This window comes from Aureococcus anophagefferens (genome assembly GCF_000186865.1).
Source record: "Aureococcus anophagefferens unplaced genomic scaffold AURANscaffold_8, whole genome shotgun sequence".
Lineage (NCBI taxonomy): Eukaryota > Pelagophyceae > Pelagomonadales > Pelagomonadaceae > Aureococcus > Aureococcus anophagefferens.
In genome coordinates, this window is record NW_008705568.1 from 1128272 (window position 1) to 1151469 (window position 23198).

Consider the following 23198-nt stretch of genomic DNA (forward strand, 5'->3'; position numbering starts at 1 on the left):
GCGCCGCGACCGCCGCGCCATCCGCGACAAGCAGATCCAGATGGCGCGCGAGAACAAGTCGCTCGTCGAGTCGAAGCGGCTCCGCGAGAAGGAGGAGAGCGAGCTCGAGCGCCAGTTCGCCGTGCGCTTCCTCCGCGAGTCCGAGGACTTCCTGCGCGACGAGAAGAACAAGTTCGACTTCATGCGGACGAAGATGGTCGAGCACCAGAAAGCGCTGACGCAGCAGATGAAGGCCGTCAAGCGCGCGGCCAAGAACGTCGAGATGGACGACCGCGAGCGCCAGATGAACCGCGACCTGCTCAACAAGGTCAAGGAGGACAAGACGCTGCTCGACGCGCTCCAGAAGCGCCTCACGGCGACCCAGAAGATGAAGCGGTCCGCGTCCACGCCGCTCTAGGGCCGCGGCGCGCCCGTCCCCCGCCCCCCCCGAGCGAGTAAGACGAAGTACGATGGAGGCGGCCCTCGTATCGACCGAGACGAGCGGGCCGTAAACTCGAGGAGACGGGCGGCCCTGTTATCGACCTAGACGAGCGGGCTCGCCTCGCGGCCCGTGTACGCGGAGATGACCGCGGAGAGGCGCTGCCGCGAGTCGAGCCCGGCCGCGCCCTTCGCCGCCGCCGTCGCGTCGGGCTCCTCGTCCGCGGCGAGGTCCTCGGGCTCGACGGGCACGCCCGTGAGCCTTTTTTGGGCGTAGAGCGCGAGGTAGAGGTCGCAGCGCCGGTGCAGGAGGCCGATGCAGAACTCCTCGAAGTCGACGGCGCCGTTCTTCCGGCCGCCGCGCGAGAGGTCCAGCTGCGTGATCATCTTCTTCGCCTCGGCGTCCGTCGGCGCGTTGTGGAGCCGCGACAGGCCGACCCGCAGCTCCTTGTGGCTGATGGCCCGGGAGCCGTCGACGTCGAAGTGGTCGAAGAGGCGCAGCAGCCGCTGGCGGCCCGCGCCGTCCAGGTTCCGCGGGTTGTGCTCCTCGGGCAGCTCGAAGCGCTCGAGGAAGAGCTCGAAGCCCGACTCGGTCAAAATGTCGATGTCGCCGCTGTGGAGCAGCGCGACGTCGTCCTCGGCCGTCGGCGACAGCCAGCCCGCGGTGACCAAAGCCCGCGCGACGGTCTGGCAGCAGCCGTGGCGCCGGCGCCAGCTCGACGACCGGGACCGCGACCGCGCCGCGGCGGACGCGCGGCCGTCGCCGCGGCGGCTCCCGCCGGGCGACGACTGCGCGAGGAGGATGGACTGGCGCGGCGTCGCGCGCATCTCGAGCGTCGTCGGCGTCTTGGCCTTGGGCTTCGGCGGCACGGCGCCGTCGTCGTCGCCGCCGCCCATCATGCGCTTGAACTGGTCGCCGGCCGTCGAGAAGACGTTGGGCTGCTTCTTCGCGAACTTGCCCGTGATGCTCTTCATCTTCTCGCGCGTGGACGCCTTCGCACGAAGCGCTTCCGTTCGATGCGACGATCCGTATGTGGCTGCGTGACCGGTCGGCGCGCGCGGTCGTGGAATGCGGCTGTGGTCAAAGGACAGGTTGTCCCATGCCCGATCGGCTAGGGCTGTGTGGCCGGGGGTGAGCCGCCTCCCCACCTATCTCGTCGTCATCGACGCCGTTGGACGCGCCACTTGGTGTCCAGGCCTCTCGGGAGATAGAGCCTAGGACGCGCCCTGGCGGAGGAGCTTCTGGGACCGCTGAGGAGCGGTGGGACGCGTGCCACGGCCCAAAACCGCCGCTTGAGGTCCAGCGCCAGCAACATTGCACCTCGCCGACACAGGCCTCGACACGCGGAGCAACATGTCCGACGTGAACGCGGTCATCGTTCAGCCCCTGAAGCAGTTCGTGAAGGACAGCGTACACCTCGTGAAGAAATGCACGAAGCCCGACCGGAAAGAATTCACGCGGATCGCGTGGGCCACGGGCGTCGGTTTCCTGATCATGGGCGCGCCGCCGCGTCCTGCGATGTGCGCGGGTGTCGGGGCGCACGGATGGGCGCGCGCGCGAGACGGCCGGCGCGCCGACCGCGCGGCGCGCCTCGACGGGCTGCGCCGCCCGGGCCGGCCGCGCGCGCGCGCGCCTCTGAGGCGACCGCCGCGACGCGGCCGCCGCGACGCGGTCGGAGCCCGCGCCCCCCCCCCCGACCGCCCACGCGCCCCGCTCCTAGGTTTCGTCGGCTTCTTCGTCAAGCTGATCCACATCCCCATCAACAACATCCTGATGACCTAGCGGCGCGGTGTCGCCGGTCGCCGGTCGCCTAAGGCCGCCGGAAAGGAGTTAGGGTAGCAGGGTGCCGCCGTTGGCGAGGATGGACTTGCGCATGTCGATGTTGGCCTTGTAGATGGCCCGCTCGCGCTGGTCGTGGCTGTTCGTGTTGTCCGAGAGGGCCGCGAGGGACTGGGCGATCCAGGGCTCGATGAGCAGCGCGCACGCGTCCCGCTCGTTGAGCACCGCGAGCGCGTAGGGCGAGAAGCCGTGGCGGTTCCGCTCGGCGACGACGAGGCGGATGGGCGTGTGCTTGAGCAGCACGCGCATGGCCCACTCGCAGCCGACCTCGGCGACGTAGTGGAGCAGCGAGTTGCCCTCGCGCGTGCGGTCGCGCGCGACGTCGTCGACGCCGATCTTCCGCACCTCCGCGTCGAACTTGTGCTCGCCGTTGAGGTCGACGATGGGCAGCTCGTGGATGACGAGGCGCCAGTGCACGTCGCGCGGGTGGCGCGGGAGCTTGAGGTGGCGGAGCTGGGGGGGCGCGGTCTTGGCGACCTCGTTCTCGTGGCGCGTCATCGGCTCGCCGAGCTGCCGCTTGAGCCAGTCCTTCTTCTTCTCGCTCAGCGCCGTGACGCCCCGCTTCCGGCCCACGAGGCCCCGCGCGTAGTCCACGAACTCGAACTTGTCCATGGGCTGGAGGTCGTGGCCGTGGCCTGTGTGGAAATCAACCAGTGAGCTGGGACGTCCCGACCAAACTTTGAACTTCTCTAGCTCGGCCACATCGAAGTCGATTCGGCTGATTTTTGGACGAATCGATCGCTCTCGTCGAGTTCTCGAAGCAGAGCTGAAGAGGCTGGTCCAAATCGTTCGATTACGCGCACATTGAAGTCGGGTTGAAGATTTGAGTTCCACGCGGGCCGCGGCGGTCGCTCGTCGCGAAGGCGAAGCGGAGCTCGTTGAGGAACTTGGACGGCTTCTTCCCGCGCGCGTTCTCGTTGAGCGCGTCGAGGAGCTCGTGGTGCTCCAGCAGCCCGTTCTTGTCGTCGTCGGCCCGCGCGAAGAGCGCCTCGACCTCGAGGACCTTCGCGTGGGAGAGGTACTTCTGCGTGTTCAGCGACGCCTTCGTCTGCTCGACGATCAAATTCCCGACGCCGCCCTTGACGATCTCCTGCATGGCGATGATCTGCAGGAACTCGGGCAGCGCGATGCAGCCGTCGTCGTCCTGCGGGACCTTGGCCATGTAGCGCCGGCAGTCCGCGAGCGTCACGCCGCCGCGGTGGCCCCGGAGCCCGTGGAAGAGCTCCTGGACGTCGATGCCGCCGTTGCCGTCGATGTCGAAGGAGTCGAAGAGGTCGCTGTAGTGCGCGACCTGGTCCGCGGAGAGCACGCGCGTCGACTGGCGCCGGAGCTTGCCCTCGCCGAGCGTCGCGAGCGCCTGGACCTTGTCCTGGTGCTCGTGGCCCGCCTCGTCGTGGATCGCGAGGAGGCGCACGAACTCCGCGAAGTCGACGACGCCGTCGCCGTTCTTGTCGACCTCGCCGATGAGGGATTGGACCTCGGCGTCGCTGCACTTCTGGCCCGCGCGCGACAGGGCCCCGCGCACCTCCTCGGCGTCGAGCGTGCCGTTGCCGTCCGTGTCGCAGGCCGCGAAGATGGCGCGGTACTCGCCGATGAGGTTCGCGCTCAGGTGGCCGGCCTTCTGCGACTTGTGGTGGAGCGTGTCCGTGCCCAGCAGCGCCGACATGGACGACCGGCGCCGCATGGACGAGCCGCGGCGCTTCAGCGCGGGCCGGCCGTCGGCCGCCGACGGCCGCTTCTCGAAGAGGTTCTTCATCGACGACGACAGGCTGCCCCGCCGCGGCGCGGCGTCGGTTCCCTTCTCCCGGGCGCCGAAGAGCTTCCGCACGGAGCTCGACACGCCCAGCGACGGCCGCCGGTCGGCCGCGGCGCGCGCCGCGGGCTCGGCCGCGGTCCGCGCGCCCGGGTCGCCGCGCGCCGCCGGCGGCGGGGCCGGCGCCGCCGCCGGACCCTTGTCCGCGGAGCCGCCGAAGAGGGTCCGCAGCGACGAGTTGATGCCCAGGCTCGCGCGCTTCGCCTTGGCCGGCGCCGCCGTGGCCGGCGCCGCCTTGGCCGGCGCCGCCGGCTCCTTGGACGCGCCGCCGCCGTTGATGTCGTCCCAGAGCGCGTGGAAGTCGAAGTCGCCCAAGTCCGCCAGCGGGTTCTTGGATTTCGTCGTCTGCGACGAGCGCTTCGGCATGGCCGAGGGCTCCCCCACCTTTTCGGACGGAGAGCTTGGATCGGGGGCTGCTCCATCGGCCCGGAATCCCAAATCAGTGACCTCGGTGGGCTGCCCGCTCGCACGATGGCCGACTACAAGACGTCGGCGGCGTTCGAGGAGGAGGTGGCGCCGCTCAGCGGCGCGTCCCCGGCGGTCGCCGCGCCGGCGACGTCCGGGTCCCTGAAGAAGGCGGCGCTCGCGCTCTCCGCCGTCGGCGGCTTCGTCGCCGTCGTCGGCGGCGCCCGGGCCTACGCCGCGCCGAAGCCGGCGCTCGCCGCCGTGCCGTCGGCGCACTTCGCCGTGTCCAACGAGTACACGGCCACGCGCGGCCTCGTCGGCGACGGCCGCCTCAAGTGGGAGCACATCGTCGAGCCCCATCGGGCGACGACGTTCACGGCGCTGGTCGACGGCGAGCCGTGCGGCGCGTGCGACGACGCCCTCTGGACCATCGACGGATCCTCCTACGCGGGCGCCGCGGCCCAGCACGCCTTCGAGCGCGCGGGGCTCCACGACGTGTCGCTCGTCGTGCCGAGCGAGGCGTCGCGTACGAGACGACGGTCATGTCCAAGTGGGTCCGGCGCGAGATCCGCGATCTGAGCGCCCACGACCGCGAGCGCTTCCTCAACGCGCTCCACACGCTCTGGTTCACGGACACGGCGACGGGCCAGCTCGCGTTCAACTCGACGAAGTACAAGGGCGCGGAGTACTTCATCCGCAAGCACCTCTACGGCGCGGCGTCGACGGAGTGCGACCACTGGCACGACAACGCGGGCCTCATGACGCACCACATGGCCTTTACTTTAGAATTAGAACAGTCGCTCCAGGCCATCAACGCCGACATCTCCGTGCCCTACTGGGAGTACAGTTTGGACGCGCAGATCTACGGCACGTCGTGGCAGGACAGCTTCATCTTCGGCGAGGGCTACTTCGGCGAGGCGTCGCCGACGAACGTGGAGCACACGGTGGCCACGGGCCGCTGGGCCTACACGCCCATCATGGCCAACGCGCGCGAGTACTCGAACATCACGAACCAGTGGGGTTTGCTGCGGAGCCCCTGGAACCAGGACCCCGTGCCCTACGTCCAGCGCCACAAGAAGATTTTGGGGGACGGCAACTACCAGCCGACCTTCCCGGGCTGCTCCGACTTCGACGAGGCCTTCACGACGACGTCCTTCAGCACGATCACGCCGTACCTCAACGGGCTCACGCACGGGCCCGTGCACCTCATGATCGGCGGCCAGTGGCACCAGAACTCGTCGGGCGCCGAGCGCTTCTGGGCCAACGAGGAGTCGAACTTCCTATTGATGTCCAAGGTGCTCTGGCGCCACGGCTTTGTGCGCTGCGACGACACGTGTACGGAGGGCGAGACGGATCTCAAGGACTGCACGTGCACGTGCCCGGCGGAGTACCTCGAGCGCTTCACGCCCTACGAGATCCTGACGACGGAGACGGGCATCCTCCACTGGCTGTCGTCCTATTCGCTCGGCAAGGTCTACTACGACGCGGCGGACGAGCTCTACCACATCGCGGGCTACACCAAGGAGCAGGAGATGAAGGCCTGGGGCGCGGTCTACGAGGCCATGTGCGACCCGGGCTGGACGGGCGAGATGTTCACGTCCGGCGCGCCCGCGGACCCCGTCTTCTTCGTCATCCACACGACGGCGGAGCGGTTCCTGTGGACGCGGATCCTCAATTCCCTGGAGTCCCCGGAGAAGTGGCCCTTCGACCAGACCTGGGGCTACGACCACGACGTCTCGACGCCGTCGGACTACGGCGAGGTCTGCCACTGGGAGGGCGTCGAGGGCACGCTCAAGCTGCCGACGTGCAATAAGGCGACGTGCGCGGGCCACGACGAGAACGACGTGCTGCCCTTCGGCGACTTCATCTCCGGCGAGGACGACGCCTGGCCCTACTACACGAACAAGAAGTTCTGGAAGATGATGCAGCCCACGTCCGAGAAGCTCCCCTACACCTACGACACGTTCTCCTACCCCTGGTGCTCCGACCTCGGCTACGACTGGTCGGCCTAGGTCGCTCCGCCCCTCGCGTCGCTCCTCTCCCCGCCCCTTAACCAAGCACCCCTCACCAGGGCGAGAAGGCGAGGGTCCGGTCGATGGCGGCGATCCAGTGCGCGGCCGCGAGGTGCGCGAGGCCCGAGCCCGACGCGTCGCCGATCTCGGGGATGGCGATGCCGTTCAACGCGAAGCTCGGCGTGCCGTAGACGCCCCTGAGGACCGTGCGCTTCCACTCGGCCTTGGCGTTCCAGAACGCGGCGGGCATGCCGTGCGCGTCGCCGGCGGCCGCGAGCTGCGCCGAGAACGCCGTCACGTTCGCGCCGACCTTCGCGGCGAAGCGCTCCGCCTGGTACGCCGCGCGCTCGCGCACGGACATGTTCAGGGCCCAGGCCATCTTGAACGCCGGCTGCTCGTCGTAGACGAGGAAGAAAAAGTCCCAGAACTTCTCCGGGCTCGCGAGCTTCACGGCGTGCAGGCCCCAGGCCAGGTCGAAGTCGCCGTCGATGTCGCTGAGCGGCGCCAGCCGGACGCGCACCTCCACCTCGCCCTCGTAGTGCGCCGCGACGGCGCGAAGCGCCGGGAGGGCCTGGGCAGCAAAAGGGTGATTCAACGTCGCTTCAACGTGAGTGTTCCGCGTGCGCGCGTTCCGAAAAAAGCATCCACGCTTCGAGACCGTTCCGAGAGATGATCGCTCGTCCAAAAATCAGCCGAAACGAGTGGGAAACGGCCGAGATATGAGCCTTTGAAGTTGGGAATTTCGCTCTCTTTTGCTGCCCTGGGGAGGGCCGCGCGCGTGTCCTCGCAGAGCGGCGACACGTAGACGTCAAACACGTGCGCCGCCGTCGCGTTCGACAGGCGGTGGCCGACGTCGGGCGTCGCGGCGAGGTAGGGGATCGAGGGGACGATGGCGCCGTGGGAGTAGGCCACGCTGCCGTCGTCGTTGAGGTGCACGGTCTCGACGCCCGCGAGGTCGCCGAGGCTCACGGTGCCGACGTCGCCTTTCTCCGAGACGTGCGGCCCGCGCGCGACGATGGGCTGCGCCGTCGCCGACGCGAGCCATAGGGCGAATGCGAGAGCATGGGCAGCCATCGCCTCAAAGCGGTGTTCTAGATTCGGTTGTTTGAGGTGTACTTGCCGGAAACGAGCAGCGCGAACCTTCGCGCGTCCAGCTTCGCGCTCTCTGTGCGCTTCGTAAGCTTCGGCTCCGTGCTCAAGCTTGGACTCCACAATGCAGCAGCAGCAAGGACTCAATTATAGTGAGGACGCCCTGCGGGAGGCGGCCGCGCGGCGCCACCGCGAGGCGCTCGCCGCGCTCCCGCCGGGCTGGAAGCTTTACCGTCGTGAAAAGGACAACAAGCCCTACTACCACAATGCGGAGACAGGACAGACGGTCTGGCAGCACCCGGGCGGCTGGACTCCGTCGATTTTGTCCGCCTCGGCCATCTCCGTCGGTCTCAAGGGTTCATTCGCGAAGCTATCCGTCTGCGGTGGCGGCGGCAAGTCAGAGCTCGCGTCGCAAGACCCGGCGCCGCGCAACATCCACATGCCTAAGCCCCTCGCGTACTGAACGCGACGCGCTGCGCGCTCGGCGCGCGGCCGCGACTCGCTCGCGCCGCTCGGCCGCGCCGCGGCGCCTTCGCGGCGTCCGCTCGGCCGCGCCTTCGCCCGCGCCTCCGCTGGCGCCCGACCCGACGCGCACCGAAAAGCACCCACCCCTGTCTGTTGTAAGCGTACGATCGAAACACCATTAAGCGCGCCGCTAGAGCTCGTCGAAGGCGACGTCGCCGAGCTGGTTGGACCAGGACTCGAGGATGGGGACGGCCTTGGGCGGGAGGACCGTGACGACGGTGCCCGGCCGCGTCTCGCCGCCGAGGCGCCGGCCCGTGCGCCCCGCGACGTGGAGGTAGGACGCCGGCGTCGCCGGGAGCCCCACGGAGAAGACCGCGTCGACGCCGTCGAAGTGGAGCCCCCGCGCGGAGTCCTCGAAGGTCACGAAGACGGGCGCGGCGGCGGACGCGGCGCCGCTCGCGGCCGCGGCGAAGGACCCGGCGACGCGCGCGTGGCCGCCGTCGAGCACCGCCCGCAGGTCCGTCGGGCCCGGCGCGGCGTCCTTGACCGCGCGCTTGTCCAAATTCAGCGCCGAATGCAACGGCTCCGCGGGCACGCCGGCCTTGTCCAGGGACGACACGGCGTCCTTGACCGTGAAGCCCGACGCCGCCGAGAGGAAGACGAGCGCCGACGTGGGCGCCAGCGCCTCCGCGGCTTTCGCGACGCGGCGCATCGTCACGTCCAACGACGCGCCCTTCTCCACCGTCGCGTAGCGGTGGGCGACGCAGCTCGGCACGACGACGGACCGCGACTTCTGCTCCGCCTCGGCCTCGCCAACCCGAAAGAGGTCGAGGGGCGCCTCGGACCAGCGGCCGTAGGGGTCCTGGCGGAGCACGGACCGGAGCGCGTCGCGCGTCGCGCGCGACGCCGTCGCCGACGCGGCGACGACCTGGAGCTCGGGCCGCGGGTTCGCCTTGACGACGAAGCGCAAGACGTCCTCCGCGGGCGAGTTCGCCGCCTGGCGCTTCTCCGTGAGCTGCTTCTTCTTTTTTCCCGTCTGCGCGGCGCGCTTCTTCGTGCCCGCGGAGCGGTAGTCCTTCTTTTTGGGTGGCAGGAGGGCGTCGACCTCGTCGAGGACGACGGCGCCGAACGCCGCCGCCTTCTTGCCGAGGACCTTGTAGGCGGAGAACGCGTCGAGCGCCTCCTTCGGCGTCGCGACGACGACGCGTGCGGCCTTCAACGCGTCGGCCGTCGTCGCCGCGCCGACGACGAGGAGCTGCACCTTCGACTCGTCGCCGACGATGCCCGCGGCGTCCGCCGCGAGCTGCAGCGCCAGCTCGCGCGTCGGCGCGAGCACGAGCACGGCGGCCGCGACGTCGCCGCCGGCGTCGAGCGCCTCGAGCCGCGCGACGGTCGGCAGCAGGAAGGCGACGGACTTGCCGCTGCCCGTCTCCGCGGCGAGCATGGCCGACGCGCCGCCGAGGAGCGGGCCCACGGCGGCCTCCTGGATCGGCGTCGGCGCGACGATGTTCCGCTCCCGGAGGGCCGCGACGAGGGACCCGGGCAGCTCCGGCGCGAGGTCCACGAAGGACGCTCCTACGCGGGTCCGCGGGCGGGCGCGGCAGGGGGTTTGCGGGGCCAGCAGGGCGCTCGCGCCGCACAGAAGTGCTGCGAACTTGAGCAGCATCATCGCTTGAGGCAGCGGCAACAAGTGGCAAACGTCTACCTCAAGCCGGCGCGCGCCATGGCGTATGCGCAGCGCGCAACGCGGTTTTGGCGCGCAAACGCTGGCAAAAGAGTCCTCATAAACCCATCTAGTAACTTGACCAGCACCGCCGCGCCGCCGCCGCCGACGGACCTCGCCCTGCCGGACTTTAAAGCTGTGCTCTCCGACGCCACGGGCGACGCCCTCCGCACGCAGGGTTACGCCGTCGTCGATGGCGCTTTTGGTGAGACCTGGGCCCACTGCCTGCGCGACGACATCATCACGCTCGCGGAGCGGCGACAATTGGGCCGCAACCAGACGCACATCGTCGCCGCCGGCGAGACGCGCCTGCTCGAGAAGGACCGCATCTTCGAGGCGGAGCTCACGGCGCCGCGCGCGGAGGCGCCCTTCCTGACGCGCCTCTGGGCCGCGGCGGCGCTCAGGGAGCGGCTCTCGGCGCTGCTCGGGCGGACGCTAGGCCGCCAGACGCTCAAGGTGCAGGTCAACGGCGGCGGCGGCGCGTGCTTCCCCCTCCACTTCGACAGCGACCCGCTCCTGGACGACCGCGTCGTGACCTGCATCGTCTACCTGAACCCGGACTGGGCGCCGGGCCACGGCGGCGAGCTCCGGCTCGTGCCGTTCCCCTACGCGGCGGCGACGGTCGACCCCCGCTTCGACCGGTTGGCGCTCTTTTCCTCGCCGGATCTCCTCCACCGCGTCCTGCCGTCGGCCGCGCCGCGCCTCTGCCTCACGCTCTGGTTCTACGCGAGCGAGCGCGCGGGCGCGGCGCCGCGGCCGCGGGACGAGCGGCCCGCCGGCGACGGCGACGACCCAGTGGCGGCGGCGCTCCGCGACCCGGCCCTGCGCCGCTACCTGGCGCGCTCGGTCTACGCGTCCGACTGGGTCCGCTCCATCGAGGAGTCGCACGCGCCGTCGGCCGCGCGCGACGCCGCGGTCGCGACGCACGCGGCGGACGTGCGGCGCATCGACGCGGCGCTCGCGCGGCGCGGCGTCGACCCGGCGGCCGTCGCGGCGCGGCTCCCCCTGTCGCGCGAGGACGTGGCGATCGACTGGTTCCGATAATTGTTACCGACGAAGGCGCGCGCGCGGCGCGAGACCGCGGGCGGACTCGGCGCGGCGCCGCCGTCGGCGAAGCGGGAGCGAGCTGCGGTGCGGCGGGAGTGCGAGATGCGAGCGAAGCGACGGGCCGGGCCGGGCCGGTTTCGTCAGAGCTTCGGCGCGACGACGGCCGCGGAGAAGTTCCCCGCGGCGTCCGTCAGGTTGCCCAGTCTGCTGTGGCCCGACGCGCTGCCCTCGCCCCGCGACTTCTCCCAGACGTGGAGCAGGCTGCTCCGGTCGAGGACGAAGAAGCACGCGCTGAGCACCGTCATGAGCGCGAGCGTGAGCAGCAGGACGATGGACGACCCGTAGCAGACGCTGCCCTGCTGCTTGCTGTTCTTCCGCGCGCCGTAGACGATCTCGTCCTCGCCCGGCGGCGGCTCGAAGAACGTGTAGGAGCTGTAGCCGTGCTGCGGCGCGGCGATGACCGTCGGCAGCGCGTGGCTCGACTTGATCTCCACCAGGGGCATGGCGCCTGTTTTTTTTTCGCGGAAGCCGCGGCGCCTGGTCACGTCCCCCCCGCGCTTCGCCGCCCGCGCGGCTCCGGTGTCCGCGGGTCTGGCGCGGCGCGGGGCGCGAAGGTGGGCGCGCTTGTTCTCACCCGCCGGCCGTCACTAGAATCTGGCTGCCCCGCGGCTTCGGCGGCTTCTCGTATCTGTCCGACGCTAGGTTGCTCTTCAAGTTGTTGCTGCGAACGACTCGGACTCGGAGGATGATTCCGCTGCTGCGGCCGCTGCTGGGCACCCTCGGGCGCCCGGCGCCGGCGGGCGCGATGCACGGAAGGGGGGGCGAGCACGCAAGGCTGCCACTTACGACGTCACGCGGGCGCGAAGAGCGACGCGCGGAACGCGTCGGGCGGCCGGAGGGAGGGGTCCAGCGGCGGCCAGCGCGGGTTCCAGTCCTTGCACGCGGGCGTGTAGTTGGCCATGGCCGGGTCCGCGAAGGCCCCCCGCTCCCGCTGGAGCCGGTCCAGCAGCCCGAGGCACTTGGCCGCGCAGGACTTTGGCGGCGCCGCGAGCGCCGGCCGGCTGACGACGTACTGCCACCACCAGTCCTTGGCGCACTTGTGGCCGCCCCAGCGGAGGTCCACGGGGTCGCCCTCGCGGTAGGCCTCGTGGCGCTTGCAGTGCCGCCCGGGGCAGAACCAGGGCTTCGGCGGCATGTTGAAGTGCACGTACTTGAGCTTGCACGTGCGGTGCGACAGCGAGTAGACGGACCTCGTTTTGAGCGAAAAGTGGTACTCGGCGAAGCCCTGGTCCGTGAAGCCGGCGCCCATCTGGTCCCAGGGCGACTGCGTGAGGCGCATGCGCTTGCGGCCGTCGCCGGGCCGCCGGCGCATGGCCCACGCGTGCGGCCCGAAATCCTTGCGCGGCTCCGAGACCTTCTCGGGCAACGGCGTCGTCGCGTTCGCGTCCCAGCCGAGGTGGTAGACGCGCTTCTTGTTGCAGACGGCGCCGCCGCCGCAGGCGCGCTCGAGGTCCGCGGCGAAGGCCCGCCAGCGGTCGATCGACGGGAGCGCGACCATGAACGCGGTGAGGATCGGCGTGCCCGCGGTCTGCTGCGCCGCGATGGCGACGTCAGTTTCGCAGATGCCGGCGTCCGTCTCCGGCCAGCAGCGCTCGTGCTCCGCCGGGTCCCGGGCGAGCGCGGCGCCGCAGCGGTAGGTCGTCTCGTCCGCGAGGAGGTGGCGCAGGCTCCCGACGACGATCGTGTCCGTGTCGAGGAGCAGCACCTTGTCGTAGCGCGTCATCTTCAACACATAGAACTTGCGCATCAACAGGTAGTCGCCGAAGAGCTTCCCGTAGGTCCCAAAGTCCATCTCCTCGGCGACGATCGCGTTCGCCTCCAGCGACGCCTTCAGCGGTTCCGGACACGGCGCGTCGACCATGGCCACAAAGTCGGCGTCCGGCACGTTGCCGAAGCGCCGCACCGTGTCGCGCAGCACGAGCACGGCGCAGAGCGACACGCCGGCGGCGCAGGCGTTGGACGAGTCCGCCGCTTTCACGCTGCGCGGGTTCCAGCCGTCGCTCTTGCCCGACGGTTTCGTCGTGAGGAGCACGGCGACGGCGGACGCGGCGTGCGCGACGGCGGGGAGGACGCACGCGACGAGGAGGCGCAGGGCGCGCATGGCGCGCTGCTATCGTCGCGCGGCGAGGCGGCAGCGCCGGCGATTTTTCATCTCCATCGTGTGCCCAGGGCTGCGTGTGCAGTGCTCCTTTGGCCTGGCGCCGCCGTCGGCCAGCATCTCCGGCCAGCTTGAGACCTCGAGGAAGCTGCGCCGCCGCCAGCGTCGTCGACGCCCGACGCGAGACAACACGATGGTCTACCTCCGCGCCGACGGCACGGTCGTCGAGAAGCGCTCCATGTGGCGCCTGTCCATCGTCCCCGACTTCCTCTGGGGCGTCGTCGACTTCTTTTGGCTCTTCGTGAGCACGCTGATCAACCCCCAGAGCGAGCACAACTCCCTGCGACCAAAGCGGAGCTCCGGCGGCGCGACGGGCCGCGGCGGCGGCGGCGGCCGGCCCGGCGGCTCCGGCGGCGGCGCGCGCAAGGTCAAGGGCCTCAAGGACTGCTCGTCGTCGAGCATGTCCGCCGCCGGCGCGGGCGGCTGAGGCTAGAAGCGCCCGAACCCCCGCCCCCGCGGCGTCGGCGAGCGACCTGCTCGCGCCATGACTCGCGCGCGGCGCACCCGTTCCACACGACGGGAGCCGCGCGCGACGACCACCGACGCCGCGGGGCGGGGACCACCCCCGCCCCCCCCCCCCCCCCTAGAGCTAAGATCCATGTGCCTTCCTTACTATGACGTCGGCGCCGTGATCGTCGCGGCGCCCGCGGACGCGTCGGCGAAGAACGCCGCCCAGGCGGCGTCGTCCGCCGGGAGGATACCGGGCAGGCCCGTCTCGACGTTGAGCGTGAGGTCGACGACGTCGTCGGCGAAGAGCGCGGCGACGAGCGCCTTCGCGGCGACGGCGCGGTTCGAGACGCCGTCGGCGCGCTCGAGCGACTGCTTCGCCGCGATCTTCTGGAAGAAGTTCACGGGCGCGTCGCCCGCCTTCGCGGAGACGCCCGCGCAGTAGCAGTCAGAGAACTGGTTCGCCTGGTAGTTGAGAATATCGGCGTCCGTGTCGTAGAAGTGGCGCGAGAGGCCGAGGTCGTCGGAGCCGTCGTCGGTCTCGCCCGGGCCGCCGCCCTTGAGCTTGCCCACGCGGAGCACGGACACCGGGATGTCGCGCGCCGCGCACATGGACCGCGTCTTGGCCACCGCGTCCTTGGACTGGCCCGCCTCGACGCACACAGCGACCTTCTTCAGGGCGGGGCCGTTGTCCAAAGCGATAGCGGCGAACCTGTCCGTGAGGCCGCCGAATTCGGCGCCGTTGAGCACGAGGCCCTCGCAGTCCGCGAGCGCCTCGCCGATGGCGTCCGGGCCGTTGACGACCTTGACGGGCGACGCGCCGTCGAAGCCCTTGCCCCAGAGCATCTTCAACGCCTCGGGCTCGTTGTTGGACACGCAGGTCGCCGGCAGGCCGCGGGCCGACGCCGTCTTGGCCGTGCAGAGGCTGAGCCAGGGGTCGCCGGAGCCGAGCACGACGACGTTCTTGAGCGCTGCTGTCGGCGCTGCGGCGCAGAGCAGCGCGAGGATGCTGCGCCAGGATTTCATGTTGCACGATCTCGGAGGCATGCTCCGCTTCCTCCCTCGTTTTGCGAGTCCTTCAACAAAGTCCTTATGCACGAGCTTGCAGTCCTGTTGCTTCCGATCCGTTTGACCGCAGCTCCCCAAACTACAACAAAGAGCAGCTGGCTTTTCGAATGATTGAGGTTTTCGGTCATTTTGTGGTTCTGGGTCACTGATAAAAAGCCGTGGCTTGAAGTTCCGAGCGGCTAGAAGAACTTTTAGATTCTGTAAGCGCGCTTTGACACGAGGATCTGGATCGAGCTCGCCGCTCGTGCCACCGTCGTCGGCAGCCCGCGTTGCAATTGCACATGATCGGCATGCGCTGGACCATGCGGCGGTCCTTCCAGTTCTCGCACGACCAGCAGATGTCGACGAGTCCCATCCGCGTGTCGCCAGGGTTGTCGCCGCTCCAGCGTTCCGAGGGGCTCAACCAGTGGCAGCGGCGCGACGGCCGGTCCGGCCCGCCGCCGCGGTCGCGCTCGAACCCCTACGAGATGGCCTCGTGCCTCGCGCGGCTGCCGCCGGCGTCGGCGCCCTGGCCCGTGCGCAGCGGCGGCACGCTCCGGTCCCGGTCCGGCGCCACCGACGGCCCGAGCCTCTCCGGCTCCTTCGGCGAGTACTTCGATGAGTCGCCGTCGCCGCCGCGGCGGCCGCGACCCGGCGCCTGGCCCGTCGTCGGGTCGCCGCCGCGGCAGAGGGCGCCGCGGGCGCCCTGGCCGCCGCGCCGCGTCGGCCACGACGACGACGACTCGTCGTCGCCGAGCGACGGCGACAGCCTCGACGGCGACGACGGCGACAGCCTCGCGCGCGCGTCGCCCCGCGAGAACCACTACCTCGTCGTCCAGACGCCCTACCGCGACACGGTCGTCCACCCGCCCTGCGACGTCGTCGACGACGGCGGCGACGACGCCGCCTGGGGCTTCTTCCTCGACTTTGACAAGGAGGAGAAGCTCCCCGCCTCCATGGAGGCGCCGGCGGTCGAGGCGGTCGAGGCGCCGGAGTCGCCGGCGACGGTCGAGGCGGTCGAGGCGCCGGACGCCGCCGGCGAAAACCGCGCGACGCCGCCCATCGACATCCCGGGCAACCGCGTCCACCCGTACGCGAAGACGCGCGGCGCGCTCCTCGACTGGGAGCTCGACCTCTAGGTCGGCCCCAAATTCATTTTCCAGCCCCCCGCTCGACGCGCCCGGGCCCTAAGTAGCATTCTAGTACGCTCATCGCCGCCGCGGGTCCTCGCCGCTCTCCGCGGGTCTCCGCGGGTCCTCGCCGAACTCCTCCTCGTCCTCGTCCAGCGCCCGGCGCGCGAACTCGTAGTGGAAGACCCAGGCCGGCGGCACGGGCGGCGGCCGCGGCGGCGCGCGCGGCGCCGCGGGCGCGTCCCGCGGGAGCCGCCAGTCGTCGGGCGCCCATTCCTTCTTCCTCCCGAGCATCTTCCGCGCCTTCGACGCGACGCGGCGCGATATGGACTTCCGCGGCGGCTTCTTCCGCAGCACGCAGGGCGGGGGCGTCGCCGCGTAGGCGTGCTCGCGCTCGGGCCGGCCCGGCCCGCCCGCGTCGAAGACGTACTCCAACTCGTCCTCGTCGACGTCGTAATCCGACCACGGGCGGTTTCGCGCCGCGAGGCCCGGGATCGGCGGCTCGTCGTCGGGGCCGAGGAAGGTCTCCAGCGCCGCGTGCACGGCGAGGCGCGCGTCGTCGCGGTAGCAGGGCGTCGGGAAGAGCGACGCGTCGCCCGGTCGCGGCGTCGTCGCGGTGTCTAGGACGACGACGTCGCCCGCGCGGCGGAGCGCGTCGACGACCTTCGCCGTCGACGCCGCGCGCTCCGCGAGGGACGTGTCCGCGACCACGAGCGCCGGCGCGGTCACGCGGCCCGCCGTCCGCCGGCCGTCGATGGCGCCGAGGTCGGCCAAGGTCCGTTTCTGGATGCTATGCAACACGATCGGTAAAGACGCGGACACGACGGGCGTCGCGAGGGCCTGGAGCTTCCAGTCGGGCATGTCCGTCATCTCCGACTTGGACGCGGCGATGCCGTCGAAGACGAGGCCGCGCACCGTGCACCAGGGCGCGTCCAGGAGCAAAAAACTTGGAAAAGCGCCGCCGCCCGTCGCTCTGAACGCGGCGTCCGGCGCGAGCGGCCGCGGCCGCGCGACCTTCAGCGTAGTATCCAGGCCCTTGGCGGCGCGCCAGGCGAAGTCCGCGTGGAGCTCGTCGTGGCCGTGGGGCAGCGAGATGTCGTCGCCGACGCCGCAGACGACGTCGCCCGGGAGCAAACCCGCCCTCGCCGCGTTCGACCCGCGGTCGACCCGCTTCACCTTGAGCGCGGGCTTGGACACGTTGAAGAACATCGTCGTCGGCTGGAAGCGGGCGCCCGCCAGGGCGTGGTCCTTTTCCGGCGCCTTGCACTCGAGGCTCAGGACGCGGGGCGTCTCCGCGGCGCACGCGGCGTCGTGGTCGGCCCGGTCCGCGAAGAGGAGGGCCGCGACGGCGCCCGCGCCCCGGCCGTAGAGGATGAGCGGCGCCTCGCCGGGGCCGCCGACGCCGTAGCGGTTCCGGATTTCTGCCGCCACGCACGCGACGTCGTAGCGCTCGAAGAAGCCGAGCGTGACGTGGCTGCCGCCGGACGCGCCGCAGCCCGTCGTGTCGAGCGCGGCGACGGCGCAGCCCGCGGCAAGGAAGGGGCCGAGCAGCTCCAGCGCCGCGGAGCGGTTGCCCATGACGTCGTGGACGTAGAGGACGACGCCGCGGCACGGTGTCCTTAGATGCCAGACGGACACCGCGAGGTCCAGGCCCCGCTCGTTGGCGACGCACCAGTCCTCGCGGAAGCCCTCCGCGTCCGGGGCGACGCGGAAGAGGGACGGGCCCAGGTCGCCCGCGCCGACGGCGACGCGCGGCGGGTGCGTGATCTCCTTCAAGATCGACAGGTAGTACTCCTGCGCAAAGTCCTTGAGGTCCTTCATCATGTCCGCCATGACGGCTTCGCGGGGCTGCCCGCGCTCTTCGGGGGCCGCGTGTGTGCTTCGCGGGGCTGCCCGGTGGAGGTCGGGGCCGCACTTGTTCTTCGCGTCACATGCTTTATGCCGCGCAAACCGGAGGCTGCCCCTCTTTAATTGCAGTTCAACGTGGAACTTTAAAAACAGTTTCATCGAGAAGGAGTCCTCCTCGACGCTGCCGCCAGCCCTCTTTGGGCGCCGCCGCGGTCCGGCCGTCGCGGCTCGCGCGAGCGGCCGCCCATGGAGCGCGACGAACACCCGGTCCTCGCGGTCGTCGCCGACCGGACGCTGGCGAGCCTCGAGGCGTCGCTGCAGGTGCTCGAGCTCGTGGGCGTCAGCGGCCTCAACGCGTCCCAGCGGTCGCGCCTGCGGTCCATCGAGGAGCGCGCCGCCGAGCTCAACCGGGACCCGCTGGGCCTCTCCGACGCGCTGAGCGGTTCGGGGAGCTCCGCGCCGCCGCCGCGGCAGCCGCAGCTCCCGAGCCTCCAGCCGTCGCGGCCCGCCGTGCCGCCGCTCAGCGGCCGCTCCCAGGGCTCGTCGAGCTCGGGCCGGTCGCGGAGCCGCCGGGGAAGAGCGGAGCCGGACCCCCTCCTCGCGGACGTCGCGCCGCCGGGCTCGCAGGTCCGGCCCGCGGCGCCGACGGCGTCCGTCGTCTCGCTCGAAGAGCTCGAGCGCCTCGACGTCGCCAGCCCCTTCGAGCCGTCGCCGCCGGACCTCGAGGCCGCCAAGGGCCGCGCCCTCAACGCGCCCATACGCATCAAGAAGGTCTCCCTGCGATAGGCCGCCGCGCGCGCGCGGTTCGCGCGGGACCTTCGCCTGTGTTTTTGGTTGTGCTTGGTTTTTTTGTTCGCCGGTGTGCTCGTCCTTCTTCGATGTTGGGCTGCCCATCGTAGGACACATCGTGCGCACGAAGCCGCGCGAAGTCGGGCAGTGAGACAAGTAGTGAGACGGCTATGCGTCCAAGCTCATGATGAAATATTGATGAAATTCACAAAACCAATCAAGCAGCGTGGCGAGATGCGCGGCTGATGGGCTGTTGATTAATCGCGCTCTTGAATGAGCGACGGCGACAAGCTCGTCGAGATGTCGGTGTCCGTGAATGGCGAGACAACAAACCCGATGGCCTCGTCGGCCTACGATTCGCTCCGCCAGGACTCGCCGCGGCCCGGCAACCGCGCGCCGTCCACCGGCGAGGCCGGCGCGGCCGACGACGCGTGGCAGAGCGTGTCGCGGACCTTCTTCTTCAGCGTCATCGCCGTCATGAACCAGGTGACCTTCGGCTACGACGTCGGCGCCGTGTCCCAGTGCCTCGTGCCCATCCAGAAGACGTTCCACCTGACGACGTTGGAAGTGGGCGCGGTGACGTCGGCGCTGAACTACTTCGCGGCGGGCGGCGCGCTCGTCGTGAGCGGGTTGCTCCTGGACCGCATCGGCCGGCGGGGGTCTTTGCTGGTGGCCGCGGGGCTGCTGATTCTAGGCGGCTGCGTCGTCGGCGGCGCCTGGAGCTTCGAGGCGCTCGTCGCGGGCCGCTTCGTGCAGGGTCTCGGCGTGGGCGCGTCCTGGGCGTCGTCGGGCATTTATGTGACGGAGATCGCGCCGAGCCACAAGCGCGGCGCGCTCGTGTCGCTGGTCGACGTGTCCATTAACCTGGGCATCGTCGTCGGATACGTGCTCGCGTACGTCATCGATTCCGCGTCGATCGGCCGCGCGTTCGGCGTCGCGCCCTGGCGCGTCGCCATGGGCGTGAGCGTCGTGCCGCCGCTATTATTCGTGGTCTGCGCGCCGTTCCTGCCCGAGTCGCCGCGGTGGCTGCTGGCGCGGCGGCGGGACGACGAGGCGCGCGTCGCCGTGCGGAAGCTGAGAAGAAGGGGCGCGCCGGAGGCCACCGTCTCCGACGCCTTCGACGCCCTGCGGCGGCAGCGCGACGCGCACGCCGCGGGCGACGACGTCGTCGAGGGCACGTGGGCCGGCGCCGCGGCGTCGAAGGAGGGGAAGTACGCCGCGTTATTGGGCGTCGCGCAGCAGGCGACGGGCACGGAGGCCATCCTCTACTTCGCGCCGACGGTGCTGCCGAAGCACAACCCCTTCGACGCCTTCCTGGGCAACGTGGGCATCGGGCTGGCCAAGTTCGGCGGGGAAGTGGTGGCGTCGTACCTCAGCGACAGCCCGCGGCTCGGCCGCCGCGCGATGATGGTCGGCGGCAACGTCGGCGTCACGCTCGGTTTATTGGCCTTCGGCGTCCTCGTGCGCGGGCCCCCGGGCCACACGGCGGCGTTGATTGTGGCGCTGTCGCTCGTCATGCTCTCGTTCTCGCTGGGACCGGGCCCGTTCACGACGGTCTTCGTCAACGAGGTCGTCCCGACGCGCAACCGGGCCAAGTCGAGCGCGCTGTCCTGCTTCCTGAACCGCATCACGTCGGCCTGCGTCGCCCTGTCCTTCCTGCCCCTGTCCCAGGCGTGGGGCGCGTCCGCGGTCTTCTTCTCCTACGCGGCCGTCGCCGCGGCCTGCACGGGCCTCTACGCGGCGACGCTGCCGGACACGCTCGGCAAGTCCCTGGAGCAGATCGGCGCCCAGGCGGGCGAGGCGGGGCTCGTATAGTTCTCTGCGAGGTTACGAGGTCGCGGAGCGCGATGTCTGCGCGGACGACCGCGACCGCGCGCATTCTTAATGCTGTTGATGCCGCGATGCTGCAGCTCCCGCGGCCGTCCGGCCGCGGCCTCGGGCTGGGAATCGTCCCAGTGCCTCGCCTCGCGCCTCGACGCGCGCGCGCGTCCTTGCGTCGGCCCCCGTCGAGCCACACGAGTCGTCCGCGCGAGCGCGCGTCACGTCGAGCGCCCGTGCGACCGCGGAGGATCGGACATGGCGGCCGCGGCCCCCCAAGTTCCCTCAAACACGATTGTCCTTATGCGGAGGCAGAGAAGCGCAAGAATGCCTCATGCCGAGAGAGTGGATCGCCTGCAAGCAGTACTCATGGGCCGCGCCCAGCTGGCAGGTTCTTTCCCCGCGATCAACAGCCGGGCTTTCGACGAACTGCTCGTCGGCGCCTGCGGCGTGCAGCGATGGTCGCAAGTTCTGAATCGGCGACTGGATCCGGACACACTCGCGCTCGTCGAGTCCTACGTCCGGCCGCGCATCGCGCCCCACGCGGCGGCGATGTTGAGATCGGCCGCCGAGGACTTTTTGATCCGCCTCTTCCAGGGCGCGAATACGGTGGCCATCGGTCGCGGCTCCCGGTGCGTCTGGGCTCTCGACGTCGAGGATGCTCTGTTTCTTTCCGGCGACGACCGCATCGCGGGCGTGCGACGGCCTGCAGCGACGGCCTGCGCGTGCGCCGGGACCGTGGAGGCGGCAGTTCCACGGCGTGCGGCGCGCGCGCCCGGAAGCCTGCCCGAGTCCAGTCGGTATCCTGAAGCCGGCCGGGCTCCATCTGTGACGTTCCGCGAGGAGTCGGGATGGTGCGACGTGGCAGCCGACGGAACAGCCTACATCAAATCCATTCGTACGTCGTTGCGCTGGATCGCGCTCCGCGGGGGCGCGGCGTACGTGACGCCTGACGCGTTCGACACCGCCTGTTCCGCCATGGTCGGCTTCCTCCGTACCGCGCTCGCGTGTGCGCGCGGCGACTCAACGCCTCTGCTGCGTGATCTCTACGAGGCGGACGCGACACTTGCCACGCTTCGGGCGCTCGTCTATGCTCACGGGCGCTTGGACTCAAACGACGCATCGGTCGAAGACAAGTCCGCATCTGACGACTCAGAGGACGATGAGAACGACTGCTTGGCCAAGTACGCGTGGGTCGAAGGCGCACTCTCCAATTACTTCAAGGCATTCGGTAGTCTGACGACGGAGGCCGTGGGAGGCGCGCTGCAATACCTGGGGGCCAGTGTCGCCGGGCAGCACCTCTGTCCCAAAGAACTTGGTGCCGATATCAAGCATGAGTATGGATCGGATGTGCTCGATTTGATACGTATGGGGGAATTGCCCATCGAAAACTATTTGAATGTTCCCGGTGGTGAGAAACTTATTTTTGGCGATGGCGACTGCGACAAAGAATTGCTGAAATTGGACGGTGCAGACGTTGACCCGCGAACGGTGGTTGGCGAACGTCGATGCTGCGCGCTCGCTACCCACTGCCCGATCTGCGGGACATGTCGAGTCTTGCGCATCGTCGAATATGGTTCAGTTCAGTGCACACCGAAGAGCAGGCTCGTCGATCGTATCCTCGCGGTGCGGACCCCACGCAGCCAGGAAGAGTTCGTCGACGCGATGACGCGGGCCGAAGCCGCCGGCCGCTGGGACGGCGTCCACGTGCTCGATCTCGGCGAGGCCGACTCTAACCTGGCGAGCATCGCCTTGTTACCCGAGAACTTGAACACCTTTTCAAAGCCGCCGGTGCAGTCGTCGCGGGCCCAGGTCAATCGCTTCATAGGCTCGGTCAATCGCTTCGTCGAAAAAATGGCACGTCACTCTGGCATCGCAGCTTGGCATCCGGAGGTTGAAAGATTCGTCCAGTTGAGGATGCAACACTCAATCTTTGAACTTGTCGATTTGGCGAACGTGTTTCGAGACCACGACGAGGGAACCACTGCCACGGCTGCCGTTCAATGGGACCCGCGGCCACTCCCACTCACTTATGTCGCCCGTGCCATGGTATCGCTTCTCGAGGATAGCGTCCGCCACTGCCACGCTGTGCCCCTTCTATGGTTCCTCAGTGAGGTGCGGGTAGTCTTACACGCAGCCGAAACGGGCATGACGCCCTCTCCGAACCTCGAACAGTTTGACCCTCTCGCGGATGACTTAGTACAGCGATATCTCCTACTCCATATCGCCTACCTCTTTCATCGTGCGCGACGTATCTGCCCCGAGACGATCTTTGGACCCACTTTGACGCCATACGTCGTCAATGTTGTCAGTGGACTCTTCGGCTCGCTACCCATGGAGGCCTTCACCCTCGACATGCACCAAAAGACGAGGTATCAGGCTTTTACCAGCACCATGATCGCGAGGAGGGTCGCGAGGAGCGCTAGCACCGCCGACCCGGCGCCGTCTAGCTAGTCCCCGAACTTAAGCTCGAGCGCCTGCTCGACGCAGCGCATGCCGAGCTCGTTCCGCGTCTCCGTGTCCAGCGCGAGCTCGCCCGCGTCCGCGGCGGGCTGGCTCGAGGTCGACCTGGACGACGCCGTCGATTACGCGCGTCGCGTGGACGACGGCGCGGCCCGGCCCGCCGCCGAAGGCGCTCACGCACTCGCCCGACACCGTGTCGTAGACGTACGAGTGCAGGCACGTGGAGCGCAATGCTGAAGTGGTCCTTGAAGCGATCGCGAAACATTTTTGCCGCAGGCAGCATGGTGACCTATTGAGCACTGCTGCCGCGACGTACGCGTCGGCGTCGCCCGTGAGGTGCGGGAGCTGCTCGTCCAGCGAGCGCTTCTCCTCGACGGCGCTCGCAGCGAGCGCCGATCGACGAGGCCCATCGAGGCCAAGCGAGCCCCATGGAGGAGATCAGCCTGCGCGACGAGCCCGACGCGCGCGCGCGAGCCAAGGCGCAGTCCCGCGCGGAGTGGCGCGTGCTCTGCGCCGCCGGGTGCTTCGTGGGCATCGGCGGCTTCGCCTGGGGCCTCATGCTCGGCGCGGTCTCCGGCGCGCTCTCCGGCGCGGCGAAAGCCTTCGACCTCTCCGCGCGGGAGACGG

General features: G+C 69.8%; 8 protein-coding genes across 8 annotated transcripts; 4 read left to right on the forward strand and 4 right to left on the reverse strand.

Annotated features, from left to right (window-relative positions):
- Nucleotides 1-1771: 1771 nt before the first annotated feature.
- AURANDRAFT_25829 (hypothetical protein) lies at nucleotides 1772-2200 on the forward strand (the record flags this gene model as incomplete). Its single annotated transcript, XM_009038326.1, has 2 exons — nucleotides 1772-1928; nucleotides 2139-2200. 2 exons carry the CDS (start codon nucleotides 1772-1774, stop codon nucleotides 2198-2200), a joined length of 219 nt encoding a protein of 72 aa, XP_009036574.1.
- Nucleotides 2201-3338: 1138 nt separating this feature from the next.
- Nucleotides 3339-3875, reverse strand: AURANDRAFT_15424 (hypothetical protein; the record flags this gene model as incomplete). The annotated part of the gene is made up of 2 exons (XM_009038483.1): nucleotides 3339-3587; nucleotides 3672-3875. Coding segments are annotated over 2 exons (453 nt in total), but the record flags the coding sequence as incomplete, so codon positions are not given.
- Nucleotides 3876-5017: 1142 nt separating this feature from the next.
- Nucleotides 5018-6487, forward strand: AURANDRAFT_63931 (hypothetical protein; the record flags this gene model as incomplete). Its single annotated transcript, XM_009038327.1, has 1 exon — nucleotides 5018-6487. One exon carries the CDS (start codon nucleotides 5018-5020, stop codon nucleotides 6485-6487), a length of 1470 nt encoding a protein of 489 aa, XP_009036575.1.
- A 1717-nt stretch (nucleotides 6488-8204) lies between these two features.
- Nucleotides 8205-9710, reverse strand: AURANDRAFT_71567 (hypothetical protein; the record flags this gene model as incomplete). The annotated part of the gene is made up of 1 exon (XM_009038482.1): nucleotides 8205-9710. One exon carries the CDS (start codon nucleotides 9708-9710, stop codon nucleotides 8232-8234), a length of 1479 nt encoding a protein of 492 aa, XP_009036730.1.
- Nucleotides 9711-10951: 1241 nt separating this feature from the next.
- On the reverse strand, nucleotides 10952-14502 carry AURANDRAFT_63933 (hypothetical protein; the record flags this gene model as incomplete). Its single annotated transcript, XM_009038481.1, has 4 exons — nucleotides 10952-11348; nucleotides 11666-12981; nucleotides 13189-13309; nucleotides 13649-14502. 4 exons carry the CDS (start codon nucleotides 14500-14502, stop codon nucleotides 10952-10954), a joined length of 2688 nt encoding a protein of 895 aa, XP_009036729.1.
- Nucleotides 14503-15731: 1229 nt separating this feature from the next.
- AURANDRAFT_63934 (hypothetical protein) lies at nucleotides 15732-17486 on the reverse strand (the record flags this gene model as incomplete). The annotated part of the gene is made up of 1 exon (XM_009038480.1): nucleotides 15732-17486. One exon carries the CDS (start codon nucleotides 17484-17486, stop codon nucleotides 15732-15734), a length of 1755 nt encoding a protein of 584 aa, XP_009036728.1.
- A 261-nt stretch (nucleotides 17487-17747) lies between these two features.
- Nucleotides 17748-18287, forward strand: AURANDRAFT_63935 (hypothetical protein; the record flags this gene model as incomplete). The annotated part of the gene is made up of 1 exon (XM_009038328.1): nucleotides 17748-18287. The coding sequence occupies one exon, from the start codon at nucleotides 17748-17750 to the stop codon at nucleotides 18285-18287; it is 540 nt and encodes a 179-aa protein (XP_009036576.1).
- Nucleotides 18288-18626: 339 nt separating this feature from the next.
- Nucleotides 18627-20105, forward strand: SOC9 (hypothetical protein; the record flags this gene model as incomplete). The annotated part of the gene is made up of 2 exons (XM_009038329.1): nucleotides 18627-19142; nucleotides 19305-20105. The coding sequence occupies 2 exons, from the start codon at nucleotides 18627-18629 to the stop codon at nucleotides 20103-20105; spliced, it is 1317 nt and encodes a 438-aa protein (XP_009036577.1).
- Between the last annotated feature and the right edge of the window lie 3093 nt (nucleotides 20106-23198).